This window comes from Arachis ipaensis, chromosome B7, assembly GCF_059453495.1.
Source record: "Arachis ipaensis isolate K30076 ecotype BB chromosome B7, ASM5945349v1, whole genome shotgun sequence".
In the NCBI taxonomy this organism is placed as follows: domain Eukaryota; kingdom Viridiplantae; phylum Streptophyta; class Magnoliopsida; order Fabales; family Fabaceae; genus Arachis; species Arachis ipaensis.
Genome location: NC_142442.1, coordinates 81613501 through 81638395, shown reverse-complemented (window position 1 = coordinate 81638395; position 24895 = coordinate 81613501). Strand labels below are relative to the sequence as shown.

Sequence of the window (24895 nt, the reverse complement as noted above, 5' to 3'; positions counted from 1 at the left end):
TAAATGAATTGAATTAATAACTAAATGATAATAAAAAATAATAAATTTTAATATCTTTTAACATTTCTTAATTGATTATTCGCGGTAAATTTAAATGAATCCAATAGTTATGGTTTACTCTTAAAAAAATTATAAACCAACTTCTTAAGTTAATAATTAGTCAACATTTAATCTTTACTCTTTTGTATTTTTGCTTATTATTATTTAAGAAAATTTAGAAAGTCAACATTTTTTAAAATCAGCCAACGATTGTATTCGTACGATGTTTTCTGCCTCTTCAATATCTCTTCCTTTTCTTTTACTTCTACCTTCAAACCTCTTCTTTCCCTTCCTCTCTCTCCCGCCACCGTTATCTTTTCCTCTCCTTTTCTCGATCTATCAGTTTATTTTAGATGTTTTAAGGCAAACATTTTTGAATGTTTTTTAATATGATTTTATTTTTAAAACAATTAGATTTTTCTTTAAATGTTTTTGAGAAATTTTTAATGTATATTAGGTTTAGAATTTTTAAATTTTGAATGCTAACTTAAATAAACGAATTTGATAAGTTTTTATTCCACTTTTCAGTATTATTTTCAGTAAGATTTTGCATATATATATATATATGTGTGTGTGTGTGTGTGATTTAAGATGTTTATTTAGATATTATTATGAACTAAAACTAATTTTTTTAAAAAATTAATTGATATTTACGGATAGGTAATTTGTTCCCTAGTTGGATCTCTAGATATTTCGATAGCTTGAATCATGGGTAATATGATATGAATTGTTAGCCGCACCCTTCTCCTTAAAATTATTAGTGTGTGTTGGTATGAAAATGAAAATATCGGCGCCAGAAGGGCATGGGCTGAGTCACCTCCACTAAGGACACAGGTCACCGATTCATCAAAATTTCATGACTTTGAGATTAAAGCGGGACACGTGTTACCAAATGACATCATCACACATTCACACCCATGCACATGCACACTGCTAATACTATGAAGAGATCATCAGAGTGTTGAATTAGGGAGGAATAATCCTAATTACTTCACTATATTATGAGCATGTATATCTTCGGGTGAGTAGTGTAGGAGAAATTTCATGAGCTGTAACAGTTATTGCGCTCAATCTCTCATGATTAATGCAACGAACTTTTGACCATCACACGTGAAGGGTAGAAGAATTCCAAGTCCCATCTCGTCTCGTGATTGATTATCATTAAGCCAAGTGGCACCGCTACTCTATTACATCTGGATCACTTTTTCAATCAACATTCATCTAAACTCTACTTGACAAAACGGAACAATAGCTATACTAGGTATCATACTTAAAAGGAGGACTTTAATTTGCACTATCTTTTTATTTTTATTTTTTTTATAGTATAAAAGATATTTTTTATTTTTTTTTCAATTTTTATCAATCATTCTAGAATGAGTGTGTGGTGCACTGTTAATCCAACAAATAGCAAAAATGGTTTTCTTAAATCATCATTCTAGTATTAGGCCTCTCATAATAATAATAATAATAATAATAATAATAATAATTAGGAAAAGAAAATTTGTGATTTTCTATCGTTGTCCGTCTAATAGTTGAAAACTTGCAACAACATAGGAATCTTGGACCGAGCCAAACAATGATTAGTTCTCCTAATAAAAAGAAAGTAATCAAATTTTTAAATTTAAAAAGAACTATTTCGACAAACAAATACTTTGAATTACTATATTTATGAATTGGATATATTTTAGATCAACAATGCTAGGAAATTAAGAGGGTATCAGCCAAAAATCAGTCAAATATTTCTGGATGAATCTAAAATTTCTACGTGAATGATGTTTATGTTAGGTATTAGGATGTTTCTTCTACTAAATATCAAAATATTTCTTTTTCATACTAAATAGATGTTCTTTTATATATTTTATAAATTTTTTTATATACTAAGAATCGAGATTGTTGGAAGTTCCGTGATTCCCGTCCCTATTTCTCCAACGTATCATTCAAAATTTTAATTTGAGGTGAGAAGCAATTAATATCAAATATTATAAATTAAAAATAAATAAAATTAATTAAATATAATTATAAATTAGTTAAGTTGTTTACCTTTTTGTTAATCACCTCTTGGTTCCATATACTTTTCTATTTCAGATATAGTATTCATCGACACTCATTTGATATATTTATTTATTGTCTCTAATTATATATTAATTAATAAAAAATAAAAAAAATTAATAGACACATCTAATAAATACTATGTGTCTAACTTTATTAATAAATGTATTCTTAAAATAAAATTATAAATAATATATATTATTTTTTATTAAAATAAAAAATATTTTAAATATTTTATATAATTAAAATAAGACATTAAAAATAATTAAAAATTAATTTAAATTTTAATACCAATAAAATATTAAAATATTATTACGATTTATCTAAAAAAATACTTTATATTTTATATATATACTTGTCCCGTATCTTATAAGATTTTAAAATTTATGTATCAACGTGTCCTATATCATATCTAGCCTCGTGTCAACCACTCTTCTACGTTAATCCAACTGAATATATAAATTATGTCACAATTTTAGCTTTCATTATTTTTATTTGTTCTTATGTTATCTTTATTTGTTCTAATCTTTCATAAGCATATATATATATATATATATATATATATATAGTTTTACTTTTATAATTTTTCAAATAAAAAAATACAAAGTATAACATTCTTTATTTTTTTTTTCTTTTCTCATTCTTTCGTAGTTTTATTATGATATCAAAGCCATGGTATCCTCTTTAAAGAGGATAGCTTATTTTCGTTCTGGTGAGAGCATCGTGTTTCACTACAAAAAATTCGTCGGGTACCGTCAGATTTACTGACAGATTTTTTAGTCTGCCGCTAATTACCATCAGAAAATTTTTGTTGGTAATTTTTACCGTCGAATTTTCTCTCGGTAAATCCGATGGTAATATATTATTAATTAATAATTAAATTAATAATTACCGACGGATTTATCTGACGATAAACTTATTTTTTAAATTTTTTAAAAAATTTGTTAATCCTCATGTATTAATTAAAATACACTCATCATCTAAGAACATAACTTCTAGTGAAATATAAGACGATAACAAGATAAATAACAACAATCTTAGATTTTTAGTTATCCCATATATGCAAAAAAGCGCAAATACTAATAGATAACAATAATTAGCAGTGTATATTTCAACATATATTTCTTTAGTCTCAACAAAGTAGAAATACACTTAATTTTCATGAATGAGAAATCAGTAGTTACCTAATGAACACCCTTATCAATAAGGTCCTTATCTTGAAGTCAGTATTCATACAAAACCCAATCAGTTCAATCTCTCTTAGGTGCATTATCCTTGTGAAACACTAGAGTCTTTATCATACCCACAACAAGCTTCTTATTCTCGACGGATCTATACAAAAAAATGACCACATAAAGGTAATTGAATCAGTCGCAGACGGTAATTGATTATACCAAATACTTTATACATAAAGGTTTCATGTATAATTAAATAAGAATGTAATCTAATCATTGAATGGAACCTATATTAAAATTTGAAGTATAAAAAAGATAGAACAATTTCTCCAAAGCAGAAATCTAATTCACTTCTGTAAGGTTCCATATCTGTTGGGGAGGGGAACGAAGCATGCCTTATAAGAGTGTGGATACCTCTCCCTAGCATGACGCATTTTGACGAGTGAGTGTGGGGGCTTTGGGTATCATCCCTATCGTCAAAGACAAAACCGTGAGGCCTTGTGTGCCAAAGCGGACAATATCATGTTAGCGGGTGGTCTGGGCTGTTACAAATGGTATCAGAATCGGAGCCCGGATCGATGTGCCAGCGAGGGCGCTGGGCTCCCTTAGGGAGGTGGATTGTAAGGTCCCACATCGGTTGGGGAGGGGAACGAAGCATGCCTTATAAGGGTGTGGATACCTCTCCCTAGCATGACGTGTTTTGACGAGTAAGTGTGGGGGGCTTCGGTTATCATCCCTATCGTCAAAGGCAAAACCGTGAGGCCTTGTGTGCCAAAGCGGACAATATCGTCCTAGCGGGTGGTATGGGCTGTTACAACTTCCAATTACTTTTCTTTAGAAATAATTGAAAAAAACATGTAAAACAAGAGATCGTAGCATCTATATCGGCTTACCTTTTATTCAAATTAGATTGTAATGCGAGAAAGATTTTAATTTCACTCGAAAATTGAAAGTACAATAAGATGACTATTTAAAGTTTCATACATGTCCATGAAAGACACAGCATAAAGTTGTACCATTAATATGAAATCTCAGTGTAATTTCACACAGCAGAACCAGAAACAATTGTCAAGCAAACTTAGTAAATTATTCAAAATCAAATTGTACAAACCTACCACAATACAACATGCAGCCGAAACAAAAAAAAAAGCATAAAAGCATATTTTGACTAGAACTTCATACAATTTAATTATTTTTACAATATTTACTTATACAAATTAGATAGAATTCTCTAAGATCACTCACCACTTGAGTGCCAGCAACCATATTTTCCCAGAAACCAATACGGCCATCGCAGAAGAATAAAGAAAACTTAAATAGTAAAAGCTTCAGAATCGCGCAACAACTTCCCTTAAATCAAATAATCCAACAAAAAAATAGAATCATAAAAAATCATGAATTAAAAAGAAAACCTAAATCAAAACAGAATAAAAAAACCCTAAATCGAAACAAAATTAAGAAATCTTGAATCGGATACCGTCTGGTACATGCTGCTGCTGTGCACGGAAGATGACAGGGGCTGTTGGTGCGTGGAAGACGACAGCAGCTGTTGGTGCGTGGCACCGTAGAGGAAGACAAAGAGAGAAGCGCATCGAGGATGGGGAGGGAAAGGAAAGGGTCGCGCCACCGCAGGATGCGAATCAGGGTACTGTGGGATAGCGTCAACGGCGGAGAAGAAGGAGGAGCTTCGTCGTTGTCAGAGGCTAAGAAAGTGAGAGGAGATTTGCTATTGGCAGAGTGAGAGTGAGGTGTTTCGGCATTGTGAAGAGTGAGATTGAAGAGGAGATCCTTTGGAGGCTGTTAGTGGCATCGGCACTGGCAGAGGGGGATGCTAAAGGCGTGGTTTGGAGGAGAGAGATGCAGAGAGAGAGAGAGAGAGAGAGAGTGGCTCTTTCAAAATGAGGGGAGAGGGGCTGCGATTCTAATTTAGGACAAAATTAACGTCGGATTTACCAGCGGATAAATCTGATGATAATGTATTACGCGTGACCAAAACATAGCGTTCCATTAACTGAGCTAAATCCGCCAGTAATTCCGACAGTAATGATTGCGCCAATTTTTCTTTTCCTCCAATTATTACCGTCGGATTTAGCATCAGAAAACTGAATTCGACGGTAACTTTTTTACTCGACGAATTTATTACTAAATCTGCTGGTAAATCCATTGATAAACCCAACGTTAATGTCTGACAATAAATCCAACGATATTAAACATTTTTCTTGTAGTGTTTTTCTTTATGAGTACTCTTCTTCTCTATGCATTTTCTCCTTCTCTTTTGCCTCTGCATTGATATTCTCTCACGTCACCGATTAGCCCATCCTTCCTTCTTGTCTTTCTGAGTCTAATAAGCCTAACACCGCCACACGCGCTCTCATGTGCCACCTAAAGTGCTACCACCGTTTGCCCTCAACATCATCTTTATTGTTAAAATTGCAATGTCATGTTTCCTTTTTCAGCCCTATTTCTGACGTCCTTCAACCTACCGCCGCCCACCATGCGCCATCGTGGCCTCCCTGTTGTCCCCTTTCCTCTTTCTCTTCTTCTTCTCCCTCTCTTTCTTTTTCTCTGTTTCTGCCGCTGGTAGCCCTAGCTATGCTACACCTTTCTCTTCCTTTATTTTCCTCTAAAGATCGCTGTGTAAAACCCGAGAAATTAGTAAATGATTAGTCAATAAATTAATTATTAATCAAATAAATTAGAAAATAGAATTTTATGATTTAGTGAGGTAGAACTAATTAAAATAAGAATTTTGACGCTAATTTTAAAGAATTTGGCCCAAGGCCCAACCCAAACTTAATAAAATGAAAGAGCTTCAGCTCTCTCTTTCCCACACACACACACTGGAAACTTAGAGGGAGAAGAGAGGAAGAGCATGCAAACCCTCGGCTAGATTTCAACTTCATATAACTTTTGATCCGGAGCTCCGATCGCCGCATCGTTTGGGCCATGTGACTGCAGCGTTGAGCTCTACAAAGTCCAGTGGTCAATTAGGTAAGGAAGTCTCAGTTTCAATCTCTGTTCTTCCTTCCCTAATTTTCGAAAATTATATGAATTAGATGTTGAGATTTTGGTTAAATTGATGTTCTAGGTCCAAATTAATTTGATGGATTAATGGGTTTTGTTTAATTGAGGCATGGGTGAGGTAAAGGCTCTCTAAATCTTGTAGATTCTTAGATTTATATGTTGGATGTTGAATTTTTATATATGATGAAAATACTAAGAATTGGGTATTTGCATGTGATGGAAGAGATGGAATAGGTATGAGACTTTGTATACAATTAGTGGTAAAAGTGGAGTGTGAGTTATTGGTTTTTGAAAGAAACTTGGTGAAATAAAGGTTTGAGGGATTTTTGTGTAAAATTGATTTTTGGTTGAACTTCGGCGAGCCATAACTCGGTTTCTGGACCTCCAGATTATTTCAAACTTATTTCATATAAAAATTGGGTCCGTGAAGATTACGTCATTTAAAGAATGGATAAAAAATATTTTAAAACGAGAAAGTTATGTGCGTCGAAAGTTCGGTATGTAAAACTGAAATTCTGCAGACTTAGCCATTTCTGATCAAACTGTAGTGTATGCGTACGCATACCCCTCATTTCGCGGACAAGGCTATGCATACGCGAGATGGGCTAAACTGCACTCTCACGTGTACGCGTGGTCCCAATTTCAGCAAATGTGAATTTTGTGTTTTTAAAGCTTAATTTCAAATCTCTAAACCTCTATTTTTACTTCTCAGTGTCCAAAACTTAAATTTAATTATAGAGAGGGAGTTGAACATTGAGAGGATAATAACTTGCGAGTGAAGAGGGATTGTAAAGGGGTGATGAAAGTTGAAAAGTTTAACGGGGATGTTGGTTTGTAAATAAATGTGATTATGGCCCCGGGTAGTAGGCATTGACGATGTCCACTTGCTCCGGGTATGAGAAAGGGAAAAAGAGCTATGAAGAAATGAATTTAAACGGAGTAATAAATGAATGTATGTTTGTGATACCTGGGTAGTAGCAAGGATAGTGGTTTGTCCTGCTTGCTCCAGGTTAATGTTTGAGATTTGATAACGAAAATGCATGATTTAAACTATATGAATGTATGTTTGAGATATCTGGGCAGTAGTAAGGGTTGTGGTTCGTCCCGCTTGCTCCAGGTCAATGCTTCAGATACTTGGGTAGTAGCAAGGATGGTGGTTCATCTCGCTTGCTCCAGGTCAGTGATTGTGACGCCTGAGTAGTAGTAAGGGTTGTGGTCCATCCCACTTACTCCATGTTGAGCTTTTAAACACCCGCTTGGATAGTAGCCGCAGTAGTGGTTATTCCACTAGCTCCAGGTTAAGCGGGTAGTAGTAAGGGGGTTGTAGCTCAAACCCACTTACTCCGCATGGGTGTTTCTGTCCATGGTTAGCTACCAGGACGTGTCGGGTTGGCTATATAACCGACAGATAATATCATCAGCTATAAGACAAGCATGCATCATATGCATTTGTGTGTTTTGATTGCTTGTGCATTAATTGGGCTTGCCTACGTGATTATTTTGCTTACTTGCTAAATTGTTACCTGCTGTATTTGTATTCTACATGTGCTTGCTTTGCCTGTTTGTTTGTCTGTGGTTTCACCGGTGTTGGGGGATTGGAGGAAAGGTAGATAATTGAGGGTTTTGGATAGAGTTAGTTAAGTTTAGAACCTTAGACAACCACCCCCTACTTATGGCTTTCATTTTTAATTCTTTAAGTTTTATAATCTGAGCGTCGGCATTCTACGATTGCCTCTGGTTTTTCCGGGGCCATATTTATTATATATATGGGCACCTTAACCATACTGAGAACCCCTGGTTCTCATCCCATACAATATATGTTATTTTTAGATGCAGTTCGAGAGGCACCTCGGTAAGCATCTAGAGTTCATTCTGCAAGCGAAGTGTTATATTTAAGACTCTGTGTTTTGAGCTTACGTTTAGTATTCTGTACTTAGATTCTCCTCTGTATATTTAACTTTACTTTGTCCCTCTTAGAGGTCAATGTGGAGAAACAGGTTATTGTTTTGTCTGTATTGGATTAGAAACACAAGTTTTCCGATTACATAAGCGATGCGTCCTATGTTTTAAACTTTCCTTCAAAGGCTTCTCGTTATAAAATTCCTTTCAACTATTATTATATATATTTTTACTTTTAGATATCGTAATACTTTGCCACCTCAGTTTTATGACTTAAGCATATATAAGATTCTGTGTGGTAGGGTGTTACATGCTGCATGCTCTCTCTCCCTCAAGTGCAGCATCTCCTTTTCTATTTCTGCCGCCGGCAACCCTAGCTCCGTCATGCCTTTCTCTTCCTATGTGTTATCGTGTCACACACGTCTTTCTTTGTGTCGTCGCACCGCACGCGTCTTCCTCAACTATTTTATTGGAATTTATCTAAATTGTGGATTATTGACATCTTCCATCCACTAGCTTGCGGAAGCGTATTAAACTACACTTCTATATTAATCTATGATAACAATAAAGACGTTTAATACTAATCTATAAATTCAACTTAACAAAATACATCAATTATACTATAATTTTAGTTATTATTATTTTTATTTATTTTTATTTTATCTTTATTTATTTTTATTTTTTATAGATAATATTTTATATATATTTAATTTTATTTTTATAATTTTTTAAATTAAGAAATATAAAATAAAATATTTTTTATTTTTTCCCATCTTTTATAGTTTTATTATCTGTGTCAATGTCCTAACATTATAGCCTACAATGAATTGTGATTAATCCGATGACGATTACCTCAGTTGGATTTTGTGGTGGCAGGTTCAGAGTCTTAGATTATATACGAGGGCATGCGTGGAAAGATCATGTTTGAGTTGTTTTATTTTATTATAACTGTTTAGATGCTCATATCTTGTTTGACACGGAAATAATTACGCATACGTGAGTTTAATTAATCAATCAATCCTCCATGATTAGAATTAATTGCATTTCGCTTTTTCAATGATTTAAGACTCATATCTAATTTAGGATTCAGATATTTTGTAAGGTCAAAGCTCAGGTGATTGCCACTATTGTATTGTGTGTGCACGTGTGATCATTTTACTTTTCATTTTTAAAAATAAAATATTTTCGCGTATATTAACTGTGATATATTAAAGGCTTGGTGGCAACTGGCAAGCTCATAACCAGACCTAACAATTAATAGTAGAGAAATGATAGCAGAAATGCAGAATCCTTAGAAGTTATTTTTTTTGTTATTATTTAATTATTAATATATAAAATATGTGATAAAATATATTATTAAATTAAAAATTAAATAATAAAAAATAATAAATTTTAATAAACCTGTGATATTTCTCTCATAATATAATTTATGTTGTTCAGATAACTAGCAAGCTGCATTCTATTGGATCAAGTATTTATTATACTAAAAATTGTAGTTGTTGACAGCAATTTTTTTTTTGTGACTAGTTGTTGACAGCAATTTAATTTTTGTGTTTTGCTACTGTACTTAAAAATTTATGTTTAATTGTTAAAAAAATTAAATAGTGAATATTTAATTTATATAAATATTTAAATATTTAAAATTTATTATAAAAAATAAATTAAAAATATTCGACATCAAATAATAAATATTATTAAATTAACCTTTAATTTTTATAAAATATTAATCTTTTTGAATTACATCTTATTTAGTTATTTTAGAAACCGACCATTCGTGCAATGATATATATATAAGTCGTGGATGTTAATTTTGTTGAGTTTTACTAGAGATGTTAATAAACTTAAATTAACCCTGCAACTTCAATAATTTGATTGTATTATTAAAACTTTTTTGCGCCTATATTTGTGTGTCAACCCAAAAATAGTATTAGACCCACAACTTCTTTACATTTACACTTTTATTTTATTTTATTTTTTTCTTTTTCCTTTTCCCTCCTCTTTTTCCCTAGCGCTCTCGGTCACTTTCTTTTGTTTAGTGTCCAACGCCAAAATAGACTCAAACATACAGCAATTGTTTGAAATTTCAAAGTTTGTTGTTCAAAGCTTCTATCACTTTTCCAAAGAGAAATAGAGCGTTCAAATTAAAATGATAGTTACAACCACAATGCCAAGGGAGGTCGCTCTCTAATCAATAAATCACTATAAGTTAATGTGTTCAACATGGGTTTGCTTCTTTTGGCTGCCAGAAGAGGTACTAAAATACTATAGAGAACAATAACGAGACGTCAAAATGTATATTTTGGGTGATGCAGATTTTGGGGGTTGTCATTGTTTGTATTATTTAGTGCTTGCATACGCTATAATTATTTCTACAGAAATTAATATGTTGATGCTTGATGCCAAATTAAAGCACTCTAATATATGGATAACATGGAACTAAAAGAACACCAAAAAGGAAAAGAAAAACGAGCAGTAGGGTCCTAATTATTTTCTGAGTGGAACATTACCTAACCAAATTAGCTATTTATAATTTAAATTCATCGGTATTAATAATACATATGGATCAAATTGCATAGCTGGTTTGTTGTCAAATTTGGACCACTAAGCATTTGATTGATTAATTGTTTTTTTATATTACATACATTCGAAAAAAAATAAATGCAAAGTGCTTTCTTTTAACATAAATGTTTGTATTGCTTGTATAAATATTCATTTTATTACTTTTTAATTTTTAGTCTAACATCATGTTTTAACATTTAAGCTCTTATATATATTTTTTATTGTTAAATCATATTGGATTTGTATATGAGGAATGTTAGTTAGAGTAGATGACTATCAGAATTTTATAATTTTTTATTATTAATTAATTATTAATTTTTAAAAATATAAATTAAAATATGTTGTTAAATTACAAAACTAAAAAAATTGAATTAATGACTAAAAATAATGACAAAAAATAATTAATTCGGATGATTCTTCAGTATTTTTGTTTCTGTATACTTTGAGACGATATTGATATGTATAATATTGTTCTTTCCTTTTTCTTTTTTGTGTGGCTGATATATGAAGGGGGTGGTAGCACACCTGGATCAGGTGGAAATTACTGAAAGAGTTGGGGCATGCATGATGAGTTTCTAAACCAAAATTATTGACGAATGCTACATACCACTTGGGCTGCTATTTTCTCCTATGCTTTGAGAGAATGCGACCCTTCATTTCACGTTCTCATGAATCGGAATGCTTAGTAGTGTATTATATTGCTGAATTATTCTGTGTTATCTGTCCACGTATGCGGACAAATCAACACCAAGCATTTATAACATAAGAAGTCATTCATCAATCTTATACATTATTTTCTGAAAAGAAAACAAGGGGCCTTCAAGAAAGAGCAGTAAGAAAATTGGTTACGGTGCATATAAATAATAAAAGAGTAAAGTATCGTTTTTGTCTCCAACGTTTGGATGAGTCCTATCTGTGTCCCTAATATTTAAATCGTTCTATTTGTATCTTTAACGTTTATAAAAGTGATTCAATGTTATCCTACTATCAATTATACTAACAAATCAGATTATATTTTTTAATTATTCTCACTTGAATGTATTCATTCTCAATTAGATCTCACTTGGATGTGTTCGATTTTAATATTATATCCACTATTTGTGTTTAGATTCAATTATGTCCCTAAAAAAGTAAATTATGTAAATATTGTAGGAATTAGTTTCAACATTTGATGAGCTATTTTTCGGAGTAGATCATCGATTCTATCCCAGACATTTATTTTCTAACTTTAAATAGAGATTTTTAAAACTCAAACTAAAGCACTCATGATGTGTAATTGACGGCAGGATAACATTGAATTACTTTTACAAATGTTAGGGATACAAATAGGACGATTTAGGGTGTGTTAGGCGTTACAAGAGAAGAAGCACGTTTAGCCTTCTTGAAAGCTTCAATTTTTGGTTTGGCAAATTTTTGATTCATGAACGCAGAAGTGATTTCGCTTTCAAAATCATGGTTTTCAAGAAGCTACAATTCTAAGCTTTTGCGTTTTACAAACGGGCTTCTAGCCATCAATACTCCATCTTTATTTACCTTTTACCAACTTTATCCTTTATGCATGTTATTATATTATTTATGGAATTCTTATTATTTTTGTTTATATGAACTCATTTTTTTATTATTTTTATTTTTATTTTTTATTAATTATTTATTTGATATTATACACTTTTATAATTATAATTTTTTGTATTATTTTTATTATCTTTTTATAATATAATTTATTGATTCTATTAGGTAAAGTAAATTAAACAAAAAATTAATTGTAAATAATAATAATAATAATAATAATAATAATAATAATAATAATAAATTATAGCATACTAAAAAAGAGTACTAAAAATATACTATATAAAAAATATCATAAATTTTTTTTTATTTATTTCAATTACTACCAAGATAAATATTTAATTTTTTTTATTATTCTTAGTACTCTCTAAAATTTATATTTTGTTAGTTTTAATTAAAAATATATTTTACCAATTTTTTTATATTATTTTTATTTTAGTGTATAAATATTAATTTTATTATAGAATTAATTAATAAGATCTATTCAATTATCTAAATTAAAATGATAAGATAATATACAAAAATTATTTAAGTTGGTGTCTATTTTAGTAATTTTTATCTAAAAGTGATTTTGAGTAGTAGAATCCAAACAATATTTATTTTACTATAATTCATTTTGATGCAAAGATTACCAAACATAAATCACTTTAACACAAACTTACTTTTCATCAAAATCAAGTTTGCAAAATCAATTTTATTCAAACTCCCGTTTATAAACTGTAATCCAAACACACACTTAAACGTTAGAGATACAAATAGGATTTACCTCAAATGTTGGGGACAAAAACGATACTTTTCTCATAATAAAAATTGGATGCGTGATCAAATCACATGAATTCCCAAAGAAAAACTGTAGGTAGAAGCCAATTTTTAGTTATTTAATATTAATTAATTTTAATGTTTAAATTTATAATTTATTATTTAAAATTAAATTTCTATAATTAAAGATTTAAAATTTAAGATAAGTAAAATAATTTTTAAAAAATTAGTTGATATTAGTAGAAAAAATTAATTACTTAGCATTATTTATTTTGATATGAACTATAAAAATATTATTTATATATTAAAATCAGTTATTATGTATTACATATAAATATATATAATTTAATTTGTTTTTAATATATATTTTATATTTTAATGTATATTCTATTTTAATAATTGATTTTAATGATTTATTTTAACATACAATTAACATAGTTAGATAATTTTTTCAATGAAGCTAGGCACGTCATTTTCCTGGTAGATTTGATTATTTTTTACTACTGAGATTTGTCTTCTGTTGAGATTGCGTCAAGGATCTCAGGGGACTATATATCTCACTATCATGTACATCCTAAACACAAAGCACGAAGGGTCTAAATCAGCACATAACTATGAGTTCGCTGCTGTTTGGTAGTGATGATTACTAATATATACGTTTAATTAACATATTCTTCGTCATAATGAAAAACCATATGTTAATTATATATTTTCATGTTAATTAACTGATACTCTATATGTACTTTCTTAAATTTGGATCATTAGTTATGATGATATAGCTTGTATGTGTGTGATTCCACAATGATGGGAGGTAGGGATGGACCCAGCCACCAGACACGGTTCCGATGAAGCTCTTATATATTTGATCTGTGTCATTATCAACATTCGAAATTCATGGAATTATAATGAATGCCTCAGCTTACCAATGCTTCCTTTGGCTTCCTCATTATTAATGAAGCGCTCATCCCCGACTACTCGATCTGATTCAAATCATTGCAAGCCACGTGGGCCACGCATGTGCTGCCACTTGGTGCTGTCTCCTGCTGCCAACGTGGACTGATCCCTCAGCCATATGGCATGCTATGCTTGATATTCATCATAAAGTAAAAGTGTTTGCTAGCTAAGCTAAGCTATAAGCTCAATGGAACAGTCGCCATCACAATCAATCAGAGGTAGTAACAATCTGCCTGATAATGATCCCAAATACTGTGTAAGTATGCAATACTAGACTTTGGAGTAACATTATTGGAGACACCAAATTAAATAACTCCAATCTTACTCCACATACATTGTTACTTCCCCACTTGCTAATGCTCTTCACCTTCAATCATACAATGTATTCAACTACTCATACAGCCGACTTGTAATTGTATCCGTATGTATCACAATCACTCATACCAATTCACAATTTCATACAATCAATTCAACATCACCAAACTTAAATGACATTTCTATATCATGAATAGGAAAAAGGTCACATTAGGAAGACTATTATTTGCATATGTAACTCTTTTTTTTTTCGAATTTAACTAATTTATTATATATTTTTCTGCAATGATGCTACTCATCAACAACCAAAAATGAAGAAAGTAAAGTATACGAGTCTAATAATTATGAAAATGACAAATTTGAACACTTGAAATAATGTATGAAAAACACACTAGAAGATAACTAAAAAAAAAAAAAAAAAATCTATTGCACCATGGAAAGTTTATTTTACACCTATATTGAATAGTGTGGATTATATTTGGAATCAATAGGAAGAAGGGAGATATATAATAATGAATATTTAAGAGTAGTCTAAGAATATATTAAAAACATTTGTTAGTCAGACCCTTAAATTTATTAGTCTAATATCATTATTCATAATATTAAGATTTTTTTTTTGTCCACTTACATTCCACAGCTTCTAGTCCTAAGTATTAAAACATTACAGTACTTACTCACACACAATGTTAAATATTCTCATTTACTATTGGTCTCAGTCATGAACCCGGGTACACTTCTTGTAAAGCAAGGAATTTGATCACTAAACCAAGTCTTGCGGGCTTTTTGTTTTGTTTATCGCAAGGATCTTGTGTGTTTTTGGGTTAACTCAACGATCCTGTTTATATTTTTATTTATTGAAGTTGGGTCATTCATATAGTGGACGACGGGGAAAGAGGATCCATTCTATATACTAAGCCCAGGTTTGTGGCTGAGGCATGTGATCTAGTGGGAAAGATGTTTGCCTCAAATGAAGCAACACCAGGTTCAAATCCTAGGTTTATTTAGGTTACTAGGTTAGTGTGTGTGTGGGATGTGTGTGGGAGTGTGTTGTATGACCCAAAAAAAGAAGCCCAGGTTTTTTACAATGATTAAATTTATGAAGTACGTATGACCAAAAAAAAAAAATCATGAAGTACGCAAGTCTCAGTCCAAAAACGTAAAAACAGGAATGAAGGAGCAAGTCCAAAATCCTTAAACAAAATAATTGTTATTTTTGACCAAATATATAAATATTATTAAATGATTTAGCAGTCCAAAAAACACAACAGAAAAGGTTTAATTAAAATTAGTACTCTAAAATATTCAGTTGATAACGACCCAAAAAAAAAAAAAAAACTCGGTTGATAAAGAAAGAAAAGTCAAAGGAAGTAAACAATTAAGAAGCCGGCGGTGGCCGCCAGAGGCGTTGACCAGACGCAATACAATTTTGGCGTGGCTCTGTTCTTCTTCATTGCCACTTCCATCTTCTCGTTCCCATCCTCCAAGCACAGGAAACCGCCAATGAATGCGATGATGCAGCCGCCGCCGCCGCCGCCTCCGCCCACCTCCTCCGGCACGGGATCCCCTGCTGCATCATCATTCGTCAGAACTTACCGCGCCTGGCAAGGCAATAATGTAAGCAAGTCAACTGAAACATTAGTTAGGGATTTTGACTCTCCCAATTATAAATTGCGATTGAAATAACGAATGAGTTCGGTTTCTTTATTTGGCGCCTTGTTCAGGTGTTTTTTCTTCGAGGTAGGCTTATATTTGGACCAGACGTGAAATCCATATTTATATCGCTGTTTCTTGTGATTGCTCCTGTTGCTTTCTTCTGTGCCTTCGTTGCCAGAAAACTCATTCATGATTTTCCCCATCACGCCGGGTGGTCAATTATCGTCGTTGTTATCGTTCACACTTTCTTTGTAAGTTTCTCGATCCATCTACGAACAACACCTAGTCTAGTGTCTTTCATTCACACTACTCTTTTTAAGTGTTAAATTATTGTATTGAATTCCCAGGTTCTGATTACCCTTGTACTAACCTCAGGAAGAGATCCAGGTATAGTACCTCGCAGCGCTTATCCTCCACCAGAGTCTGATGATGATGCTGATGAGACTGTGCCCCGTGCTGCTTCCACCCGCCCACGGCGGTCAAAGATTGTTTTAGTCAACGGTGTACCTGTCAAAGTCAAATATTGCGATACTTGCCAACTCTATAGACCCCTCCGCTGTTCTCATTGCTCTGTATGCGACAATTGTGTGGAACGATTTGATCATCACTGTCCCTGGCTGGGCCAGTGTATTGGATTGGTAATAGTAATACCCTTATCAATTATTATTGTTTTTTTTTAAATATTATAGATAATGTTCCTAAATCAACTCTGTTTGCTTTGTTTCTCGCATGCTGCAGCGAAATTACAGGTTCTTCTACATATTTGTACTCTCTGCAACACTTCTTTGCTTATATGTGCATGTCTTTTGCTGGGTCTACATTAAGAAGATCATGGATTCTGAGGAAAAAACAATTTGGAAAGCAATGATCAGAACCCCGGCCTCTATTGCACTAATAATCTACACTTTCATTTGGGTCTGGTTTGTTGGAGGCCTCACTGTTTTCCACACCTATCTCATCAGCACAAACCAGGTTTGACCCTTTGAATTTGTCATCAATCCTCATATACTGCATTTTCCAATGTATTAATACACATTCGTTTAATGATAATCATTCCTTTTGTTTTACGTGCAGTCTACTTATGAAAATTTTAAATACCGCTATGATCGACAACTGGTAAACCCATATGACAGAGGGATAGTTGAGAATTTCAAACAAGTATTCTGCACTAGCATTCCTCCATCCAAGCATAACTTTAGGGCTAAGGTTCCAAAGGATCTTCCGCTATCAGAGTCACACCAAAGAGTAGTGGGTGGTCAGTCCCTAAGCCCTATGCTGAAGAAAACCACAGAGAACGAGGTGGAAGAGAGGAATGTGGAACATCGCAGGGATGGTGAATTGCGTAATGTGTCCCAGAATGAAAGCATGAGCATTCACAGGGAAAGTGGGGAGGGACAAGAAGCTTCATTTTTTAGGCAGTCTCTGTGGGAAAGAACTAGCAGAAAGTGGGAAATAACTCCTGAAGTTGTGACTGCAAATAGCTGTAGTAGTGGGAACCCAACTCAAGCATAGTGCATACTGTCAAAATCTCAAGTCAATTTCAGAGATGTAAACTAAAAATCAAAAGAATAATTGGGGGCGGGGGGAGAAAGAACGAAAGGATTAAAGTGGTTAGTGTTAAAAGTTAGTGCTTTACTGATCGTACTAGTGTTTTGTGGACTTCATTTGAGGTGATCTCCTAATTCCTATGAAAGAAGAGTTTGTGTACAGCAGCAGAAGCAAGAAAAACCGAATTTGTAGTGATCATTGGCATCTGTACATATACCTTTTGATTGTTATGAAAAAATGCAAGTGTATTTTCTAAGTCATTACATGTGTGTTGTTTTTATGGTCAGAGGAGGTGTTTAATTAAAGCCATTATTTGCCTAACTAGTGTTGAACGGTTGAACCCGTGCATGCTTATATTCAAGTTTCAGATTATTAAATCATATATGAGAATTCACAAAAAATGTGATTTTTATTTAATTCCTTTGGTATAGCATTAGTAGGTAATTGTAATATTCATGCAACAAATGAGAAATATTAGGTGATTAATATTTTTTTTAGAAGAGATTAAGGGCCAATAATTTTAAGTTATATTAGTCAGTACTTTTAGTTAGTAATCTAACATTTTTAGCCAAGTAGTTTAATATCATATTTTTTGTCAATATTTTAAATATTACTAATAAATTATTAACCAAAAATAATAAATTATAACGATTTTGGAGTATTTTCTGTAAATTTGCCTTACATTTAAGTTAATATTAATTAATTTTTTATTTTTTCAAATAAAAATATTAAATTCCTAACATTTTTTATATAAAATATTTTGACAAATTAAATATGTACGCATCAAGTTTCGATTAATGTTAAGTGTCTAAGTATTTTTATTAACCAAGTTAACAAGTTATTAAAATTTAAACTTCAGTCATGCTCCTCTTCCTCCTTCTCCTCCTCTTCCAACATCGTCATCGTTATTGCCGCCACCACCATCACCGTCGTCGTCGTGTCACTGCCATCATTCTTCTTACGTTCCTTCTTTCTTTTTTCTTCTTTTTTCAACGGCTTGTTGTTCTTCTTTTTTTTTTTCAACGTCTTGTTGTTGTTCAATTTCTTTTTCTTTGTGAATTGGATTATCTTTTTTATTGAGTGAAATTGGAAAGGTACGAATGCCTTTTATATTATTTTTCTATGCTCAATATTTGTGTGGTACATGTGTGAATTTGTGTGCTATGTTGAATAAAAATGTGTGCTATACTTAAATATTTGTGTGCTTTAATAAATCAGAATTTGTTTAATAATTTTTGACAAATTAGTGTGAGTTACCCATCTATTAGCTTTGATTACTTGTGTTATTTCTCTATATTCGATATTTGTGTGCTATTGTATATATTTTTGTTTTTGTTTTCTTGATTATGGTTATTTATGATGATCTTAGTTTTCTTTAATTGAGTTGTTTGAAAAATTAGTGTTATTCTATGATTCTAAACAAAAATGTGTTAGGCTTAACTATATGTGCTATGATAAACCATAATTTGTTTAATGATATTTGTCAAATTAGTATGAACTACCAAGCTATTAGCTTCGATTACTTGTGTGCTGTGAAAATAAAAACGGGTGTGTGTTGTTTCACTTTGTTTGATTTACACATGTGATCTGGTTTGGTATAATAGAAAATTCAATAAAAGAATATACACATAAATTTTGTTGTAGCAAAAATTTGTATGTTGTACTTCAAAAATTTGTGTGTTATGATTCAAAAATTTGTGTACTATATACAAAAATTTGTGTGTTATGATTCAAAAATTTGTGTACTATGTACAAAAATTTGTGTGCTATACTTTAAAAATTTATGTGTTATGCTTTTAAATTTATGTGATCTCCAACAAAAATTTATGTGTTATAGAAAGTGTAAAAAGGTTTGTACATGTAATGAAAGCTCATTGAATTGTGAACTAGTGGAGCACTGAGTGCGTGTCACGCGTTTCATTTTGAGAGTGAATTTTATTGTAGTTGGACCAATTTGATTGGACTTGATTATTAAAACTTGATCATTGTTGTAGTGACTTTTTATTCATATTTTTAACTAAAATTTAAAAGCATAGAGGCTTTTTTACAGCATATGTATAATGCGTTGCGAATCGAAATTCTATTTAAAAATTTGTTGTTAATTAATGAATAGTTGTTATATAATACATAAAATAAAATTTAAATCCTTCAATAATTATTTAAGCGGGTAATGAATTAACTATTAAACTAACTCAAATGAGTTGGTATATGCAAAGTATAAATGTATAATAGTTCCCTCGTTATCCTTATTTTTCTATTGTATTTCTTTATGTTTAAAATGACATTACAAGAAATCAGATTGAGTCAAATTTAATATAAGTTAAATTAAGAGAAAAGTTTACTTTTTTTTCTTGAAAAATATTAAAATGACACTTTTTTTTTTATTTGTAAATTATACATTTTTTTTATAATTTTTAAAAAATTTTCTTCTTAATCTATTTTAAATTTTTTGTGTTAACTAATATTAATCTTATCCATTTTTCAAAAAAAATAAATTATTTATTACAAAATACTCTTTATAAAAAATTTTATTTTTTTTTCACTAAATTTTTCTTACTAAAATAACTTTTAATAAATTATTTTTTTAAGATACCTTTTAATAATTTTTTAATTATTAAATTCTGATTTTATCAAAATTTTTGTTAACAATTATTTTTATATTTTATTATTAATTTTTTTATATTAATATATATTATTTTAACATTAAATACAAAAAATCTTGGTAAGATTATTTTTCAATATCAATATATATTAATTATTATACATATTAAACGTAATAAGATTTTTTTTATTTAATGTTAAAATAATATATATTGTTATAAAAAATTAATAATAAAATATAAAAATAATTGTTAAAGAAAATTTTGATAAAATCATAATTTAATAATTAAAAAATTATGGAAGGATATCTTAAAAAAAATTTTAATTATTAAATTTTTTTAAAAAAATATTTTAGTAAAAATACAATTTAATTAATAAAAAAATAATTTATTAAAAGGTACTTTGGTAAGTAAAATTTAATGACAAAAAAAATAAAATTTTTGTTAAAAGGTATTTTTATAAAAAATAATTTATTTTCTTAAAAATAGATAAATTTAATATTATTTAGCACAAAAAAAATTAAAATAAATTAAAGAGGAGATTTTTTAAAAGTTAAAAGAAAAGAGAAAATATATTTTACAAATAAAGAAAAAAGAATGTCATTTTAATATTTTTTAAAAGAAAAAAGTGAAATATTTTCTTAAATTAAATCATTATAAATCAAGAATGGAATGATGATTGCGGTGTTAATAATTATTTATACAATCATATTGTGATTATTGTCTATGTATATAAAAAATTAGTCACTAATTAATTATTATATATAAATATGTATTTGATGTCTCATAATTTTGTATTATACTATTGTAAATAAATTTTACTATTGGTCTATTACATATTTTATTGTTTTAATATGTCAAATTTAATTATTTTAATAATTAATTATTTAATTACAAAAATATATAAATTAATATAAATAGATATATATAAATATATAATAATTAATTTAATCGTTTAATTTTAATATGTACGTAATATTTTTATTATTTATATTGATTATTTTGTGAATTCAAAAGCATAACGAGAACGAATTGAATAATGATTATTATTCTTTTAAAATACAAATAGAAGCACCTCTGGAAATGTAAATTTTTTTATTTAAATTAATTAAATATATTATTTATTAAAATTCATAACTAAGAGAATATTTATTGATACGCAATTTTATACCTCCTGAGTATTTTGACTCTATTCGCATTATACACATAAATTTTTTATATATTTTAGACTTTGAGATATGATACAAAGCAGAAAATAATTACTCAGTATTCGAGATATGTGTGTAAAAATATAACAGGGTTACAATATCTAAAATAGGGTAAAAAAAACGTTATTAAGTCATGGACGGAAACAATTTACGCAATTTAGCCAAAATGAATTCTGATACACCATTCCACTAAATATGACTTTTATATAATTCGAATCAATAAAATTTGAATTATATTTACACGTAATTTGAATTGAATCACATCGAATTACTCCCAAGCAATATTCGAACGTAGTTCGAATCAAATTGTATCGAATTTTGCATGTATAGTTCGAGTTATATTAACTCGAATTACTTGGAGCACGTAGCCTAGAGTAGTTCCAATCAAATTGATTCGAATTACTCACCTTTCGAATCAAAGGGCTAATTACACATTGGATAATAAGATACTAGAAAAAATACTATATAATATAAAAAATATATACTAAAAGAAGTATAAAATAAGATTATAGTAAATTAACTTTAGTATAAAATTATTAAATATAAATTAATTTTAACTCCTATTAGTACATTGAATTAAAAATAACATATAAAAATGTACTTGTATTTATTAAATTTTAATAACATATAAAAATTAATGACTTTTTAAATATTTTTTTTATAATAGGAGTACATTTTTATATACTTTAAATACTTTGTATAAAAATGTATTTGTATTTATCATACAAAAATAAAGTGTTGTGCCAATATAATAACATTATAACATTTTAAATCAATTTTTTTCTAGGATTTTAGATTAAAAGCAGCACATAAAAAAATATTATTGGTATTTTAAAGCTAACTTAATTAAAAAAGATAGAACTGTATATTTTAGGATTTTATGTACATAATTAGGCTAATTGTTTTTAATATTGATCAAAGATGTGTGTTACACTATATTATTTGGTTTCAAGTAAGTTTTACTCTACTATATTTTTTTTTTACTTTTCAAAAGACACAAATCTAAAAAATTTTATAAATTAATTTTTAAAAAATATCATTGACGTTTTATAAAATTTTGTAGATTTGTGTCTTTTGAATTATAAAATTTTAAAAGAAAATATCATTGACGTTTTATAAAATTTTATAATTCAAAAGACACAAATCTACAAAATTTTATAAAATGTCAATGATATTTTTTTAAAAATTAATTTATAAAATTTTTTAGATTTGTGTCTTTTGAAAAGTAAAAAAAATATAGTAGAGTAAAACTTACTTGAAACCAAATAATATAGTGTAACACGATCAATATTAAAAAAAATTAGCCTAATTATGTACATAAAATCCTAAAAAATACAGTTCTATCTTTTTTAATTAAGTTAGCTTTAAAATACCAATAATACTTTTTCATGTGCTGCTTTTAATCTAAAATCCTAGAAAAAAATTGATTTAAAATATTATAATGTTATTATATTGGCACAACACTTTATTTTTGTATGATAAATACAAGTACATTTTTATACAAAGTATTTAAAGTATATAAAAATGTACTCGTATTATAAAAAAAATATTTAAAAAGTCATTAATTTTTATATGTTATTAAAATTTAATAAATACAAGTACATTTTTATATGTTATTTTTAATTCGATGTACTAATAGGAGTTAAAATTAACTTATATTTAATAATTTTATACTAAAGTTAATTTACTATAATCTTATTTTATACTTCTTTTAGTATATATTTTTTATATTATATAGTATTTTTTCTAGTATCTTATTGTACAATGTGTAATTAGCCATTTGATTCGAAATGTGAGTAATTCGAATTAATTTGATTCGAACTACCCTAGGCCACGTGCTCCAAGTAATTCGAGTTAATATAACTCGAACTATACATGCAAAATTCGATACAATTTGATTCGAACTACGTTCGAATATTGCTTGGGAGTAATTCGATGTGATTCAATTCGAATTACGTGTAAATATAATTCGAATTTTATTGATTCGAATTATATAAAAGTCATATTTGGTGGAATGGTGTATCAGAATTCATTTTGGCTGAATTGCGTAAATTATTTCCTCCCATGGCTTAATAACGTTTTTTACCCTCCAAAATATATACAAATTGACTATATATAATAGGTACAGCCAAGATATTCACTCATTTGTTAAAATTTTTAAACTTTAGAAACTTTTTTAAAACCTTTATACTTCTAGTATTTGAAGTATAGATGACTCTCCAATAATATATGTGCGACGGAAACATCAATAGGCTAAATATGACGCGACACATAGTTAGAACATTAGATTTTGAGGTTAGTTTTTGTCTCTTTTATTTTGAGTAATTAATTAATAAAAAAGTATAGGGTATTAATATATTATCTGCTAACTTATTGCCAACAATAAATAATTATTATATTTTAATTATAATTAGCATTGAATTGACCTAAATTAATAAAAAATTTGAATTATAAGGATTTGTAATCGTGCTGAGGAGAGCTGTGACGTAAATTTAGGAAGGTGTCATCCAACCTTTTTTCGCAGCAACCCCTCTGCATTCCCCCTCACTCCGGTATTAGTCGGCGTTGCTTCCTCTGCCTCCACCATTGCTGCCCCTGCACGACGTGCTGAGCATACTCTTCACAAAGCCACTGTCCGCATTACGCCTCTGCGATCGCCGCGTCACATCCCCTCCGCGATCGCCGCGTCGCATTCCCTCCGCCACTGTCGTCTTCGTTGTCACGCCGTGGAGCCTTCACCACCGTTGTCTTCACCGCCACGTGGAACCCCCTCCCCGTGGAGCTGCCGTTGCCGAGCCTCCACTTCGACGATCCTCTGGGCAGTGTCAGTGCCCTCCGCAACCAATTCCCGTCGCCGCAACGCGTGCTTTGCATGCGCAATTTTCTCCTCCGCAGGACCACCGCGGCACCTTTCCCCTCGCGATCTGCATCGCCGCCATCCACTGCAACGTGCTCCCTCTATCTGATTTCTACCTTCTCAATCCGATCAAAGACACCTCCACTAGAAAACACATGTATAAGCAGACACATCCAAGAGACATATCCACAAAGACACTTCCATTAGACACCGCCATAAAAAAAGATACTTCTATTAGACACATTCACAAAGACACTTTCATTAAACACAGTTATAAATAAGAGTTGACAAAAGTTGGTAGAATCTTTATTAATTACGTAACGAGATTGTTAATTAATTTATATATTTAGACTTTATTAAGTTTGTTGACATGTTAGAATACTTTGACTTAATTAGTTATAAGATATATGAGAATAATGACAAGTCATATTATTTTGATTTACATAATTTTATTCAACATGTCAAAATAATTTAATCTAAGTAGTTAGAGGATGTATTAAAATATTGACATATTAAATTAGTCTTTTTCTTTAATTAATTAGGATCGTTGGATTTAAATTATCTAAAGGACTATTAGTTAGTATAGAATATTCGAAGATTAATAATTAATTTTTTAAAATTACATGAAGTTTTTTTTATTGAATACTTAGGATATTAATAATTAATATTCATGTTATTATATGAATATAT

The 24895-nt window shown here is 29.9% G+C and overlaps 1 protein-coding gene across 1 annotated transcript; it reads left to right on the top strand.

Annotated features, from left to right (window-relative positions):
• Positions 1-15717: 15717 nt before the first annotated feature.
• LOC107630843 (putative protein S-acyltransferase 7) lies at positions 15718-17800 on the top strand. Its single transcript, XM_016334099.3, has 5 exons — positions 15718-15953; positions 16061-16243; positions 16340-16630; positions 16731-16964; positions 17067-17800. The coding sequence occupies exons 1-5, from the start codon at positions 15840-15842 to the stop codon at positions 17502-17504; spliced, it is 1260 nt and encodes a 419-aa protein (XP_016189585.1). The 5' UTR covers positions 15718-15839; the 3' UTR covers positions 17505-17800.
• Positions 17801-24895: the final 7095 nt, after the last annotated feature.